This window comes from Laccaria bicolor, genomic scaffold, assembly GCF_000143565.1.
Source record: "Laccaria bicolor S238N-H82 LACBIscaffold_72 genomic scaffold, whole genome shotgun sequence".
Classification (NCBI taxonomy): Eukaryota; Fungi; Basidiomycota; class Agaricomycetes; order Agaricales; family Hydnangiaceae; genus Laccaria; species Laccaria bicolor.
Genome location: NW_001889943.1, coordinates 104,296 through 108,149, shown reverse-complemented (window position 1 = coordinate 108,149; position 3,854 = coordinate 104,296). Strand labels below are relative to the sequence as shown.

Here is a 3,854-nt window from a genome sequence, read left to right as displayed (position 1 = left end):
TGGCGCCGTTTGTTGGGCACCACCATCGTTGTCGTTGTCGTCGTCGTCGGTGTCGTCGTCCGTCGATGTCGTCGTCGTCGTCGTCGTTGTTTGTTGCGTGGTGGTCGTGGTGGTCGTGGTGGGCGAGGTTGTGGGTGGAGAGGAAAGAGAGAGGTGACGTGACGTGTCACATATGAGAACTATCATCAACAAATATGTGCACGTGATGCATCACATCACATGATGTATCCAAGCACATGCTCATGGGTCATGTGACTCATCAAATGCATCATTCCTGGGACTAGTCCTGTCCGAAAATCCTGAGGACTGTCTTCAGTCCTCAGGAATGGACCCCCACAGGACTCAAAAAATTGGCTGGCACATCAGCCAATATAGAGTCCTGGTAATCCTCAGGAATCCTCAGGAATCCTCAGGAATCCTCAGGAATCCTCAGGAATCCTGCAGGAATCAGTGGGGGACAATAAAGACCTCCATCTATGTGTGCTCGTCTTTGTTCGTTACAGGTTTCTGGTGGTATCTCCATAGCTGATCTGCTGCCCTTGTGAACATCAGAAATAAAATGTAGTCTCTTCGTCCCCTTGAGCGTTGAAAGGCGTTGTTTTCCCTTTCTCGCATTTCTCCATTGACTGGCACCGTTTTTTCTGGCACTTCGAGTCGCTTCCTAGTGGGCCGCTTCACAGGGTCACATGACATTCAAGCAAGTCAGTGACCCATTGTGCAAATTGACGCCGCACAGCATCAACACTCTCTTCTGAACCACGATGTCTGATCGTAATCGCCCCCGCAAAAATCGTTTGAAAGGAAAGGCCAAGAAACTGCCTGATCGCCTCATGGACGCGAATCACCCCCATGATGAACGCCCTGGCGGTTTGAAATTGGAGTTCATTACGCCCATGCCCGCGCCCGCAGATGGCATCCTGCCAACGAGATCTAGCTTGACGTCTACAAGGGCGCCTGAAGTTACGGGAGAGGGTACCTCGCTGGTGTGTTTAAAATGTGCAAACAAATTCATTCGCTCATTTCCTTTGCCTTCGGGAATCCCAGAATGTAATGCAGGGCACGCACAACTTTGTTATAAGGGATTCCAATTTCTATGATGCTCAAAAGGTGTGTCCGGTAACCCAGCATGGATGGTTTGAAATATTGATTGAAATTGTTGTCAAGATTGAGGTTCATGAACATCGGTGTCAAGGTGAGATAAACATTCCCAACGGAACATAGCTCTAAGCTTCGTGGCGCTTATATACCCACAGATTCCATCGAAAAACTCAATCACGAAATGACATCATATAAAACTCGACAGTCGTCTTACGGCGACCCCACCGGCTGCATGCAAGGAACCCGCGTAAAGGTCCTCGAACAATTGGACACTTGGGCCTCGGACGCCAATAGCAGCAGGGTGTATTGGATGGTAGGTATGGCGGGAATCGGAAAATCGACCATCGCGCACATGTTCTGTGAGCATCTCGAGGCGAAAAACATTCTTGGCGGCAGTTTCTTTGCTTCTCGAGCATCGGAGAAAACTAGGAACGCACGCCTTATTATTCCTGTTATTGCACATTCGCTGGCTAGAGCTTCACCTGCTATCAAAGTTGAGGTTGTCAAGGCCATTGAGGACGACCCTACTCTGGCGGAACCAACCTATTCTAACATGAAGGAGCAGTTCAAGCAGCTGGTTTATAATCCTGTTCGAACGACCATCGGCCCGGTCGTGGTGGATAAAGTTGTCGTTATTGATGCCGCTGATGAATGTGCCAACCTTGAAGTTGTCGCGCTGTTCATTAAACTTGTTCTTGAATGGGCGTCAAAAATTCCGCTCAAGATATTCCTAGCCAGCCGAGTTGAGAATCGGATTCGCACTGCCTTCAGGTCTACTAGTGATAGCATTCGAGGGTACTTCTATCTCCATGACATTGAGAAGGATGTAGTCCAGAACGATATCCGGATATATCTCAGGACATCATTAGCCGGCATCAAGAATGATGAACTGTCCAGTCTTGTCACAAGTTCCGGCAGGCTCTTCATTTACGCAGCCACTGCCATTCATTATATCACCAACGGCGGTGGGGACTATAAGCGCCGTCTTTCCGCAATGCTGAGCCATGGCCAGAAATCCATCAACAAGTTTGAAACTGAGATCGATTCTCTCTATGTTCATGTATTGGAAAAGGTCTGTGAAGACAAGGAGCTGGATGAAGTTGAAGATATGAGAAATGTCTTGTCCATCACCATATTCCTTCAAAATCCATTGTTGATGGAAGCCATCACATCTCTATCACCGGAAAGTGACGTGCAGTTGTACTTGTCATGGCTCACCTCTGTTATTCACATTCCTGACCAACCTGGGGCTGTGGTCGCTCCATTCCATGCCTCATTTCCTGACTTCATTACCAATCCAGTCCGGTGTTCTCCTGAGCGTTGCCCATCATTCCCTTCGCTGGTTGCTTCTGAGGGTCATACACTGATTGCTCTTAAATGTTTAATGCTGATGAACAACTCACTGAAGTACAACATATGTGAAGTCCCCAAACAATTGACATTGTCGCGCAGAGACAGGGCCAACTCTCCAGAGAGCATTGGCAAAATTTCTGAAGTGCTCAAATACTCATGCACCTATTGGGCTGCTCATTTAGCAGAGGTCAAGAAATTTGACCCTATACTTGTTGACGCTCTTCGCATTTTTCTGCACAAGCATCTTTTGCACTGGATAGAGTGTCTCAGCATACTGGGTGAGCTGCAAACAGGACTGAAATCCCTGGGTGGTGTAATCACTGTTTTATTGGTAAGTTATTTGCCATAATGAAGGATAAAACATTGTGAGTCTAATAATATTCTGATTGACAGGCCTTCAAATTCCATGACTTTCAGTTACTTGTTTATGATGCCCCCTGGTGTTTACAAATGAACTTTGAAGCTGTCCAGAAACATTGCATGGAGATCTATGAGTCTGCACTTATTTGGATTCCACAGAATTCATCGATACGCAAGACCTACACTGCCAATGTCAGCAGAGTTCCAAAAGTGACTCTTGGATTATCAGACTTGTGGGACCCTGCAGAGCTGATTATGCAAAATGGGTCATGGGTACTATCTGTCAGATTCTCACAAGATGGCAGCCGAGTTGTCTCTGGATTGTATGACGACACTGTCCGAATTTGGAATGTGATGACAGGTGAGGTGGAGGCTGAGCTGAAGGGCCACACAGATTGGGTGAACTCTGTCGCATTCTCACAGGATGGCAGCCGAGTTGTCTCTGGATCAGATGACAAAATGGTCCGAATTTGGAATGTGATGACAGGTGAGGTGGAGGCTGAGCTGAAGGGCCACACAGATTGGGTGAACTCTGTCACATTCTCACAGGATGGCAGCCGAGTTGTCTCTGGATCAGATGACAAAATGGTCCGAATTTGGAATGTGATGACAGGTGAGGTGGAGGCTGAGCTGAAGGGCCACACAGATTGCGTGAACTCTGTCACATTCTCACAGGATGGCAGCCGAGTTGTCTCTGGATCAAAAGACAAAATGGTCCGAATTTGGAATGTGATGACAGGTGAGGTGGAGGCTGAGCTGAAGGGCCACACAGGTGGGGTGAAGTCTGTCGCATTCTCGCAGGATGGCAGCCGAGTTGTCTCTGGATCAGAAGACAAAACAGTCCGAATTTGGAATGTAACCACAGGCGAGGTGGAGGCTGAGCTGAAGGGCCACACATATTCAGTGAATTCTGTTGCATTCTCGCAGGATGGCAGCTGAGTTGTCTCTGGATCACATGACAAAACAGTCCAAATTTGGAATGTGATGACAGGTGAGGTGGAGGCTGAGCTGAAGGGCCACACAGATTGGGTGAGGTCTGTTGC

The 3,854-nt window shown here is 47.9% G+C and overlaps 1 protein-coding gene across 1 annotated transcript; it reads left to right on the top strand.

Moving 5' to 3' along the window:
* Positions 1–761: 761 nt before the first annotated feature.
* Positions 762–3,750, top strand: LACBIDRAFT_397165 (WD-40 repeat-containing protein; the record flags this gene model as incomplete). The annotated part of the gene is made up of 5 exons (XM_001889763.1): positions 762–983; positions 1,045–1,107; positions 1,165–1,192; positions 1,254–2,782; positions 2,845–3,750. The coding sequence occupies 5 exons, from the start codon at positions 762–764 to the stop codon at positions 3,748–3,750; spliced, it is 2,748 nt and encodes a 915-aa protein (XP_001889798.1).
* Between the last annotated feature and the right edge of the window lie 104 nt (positions 3,751–3,854).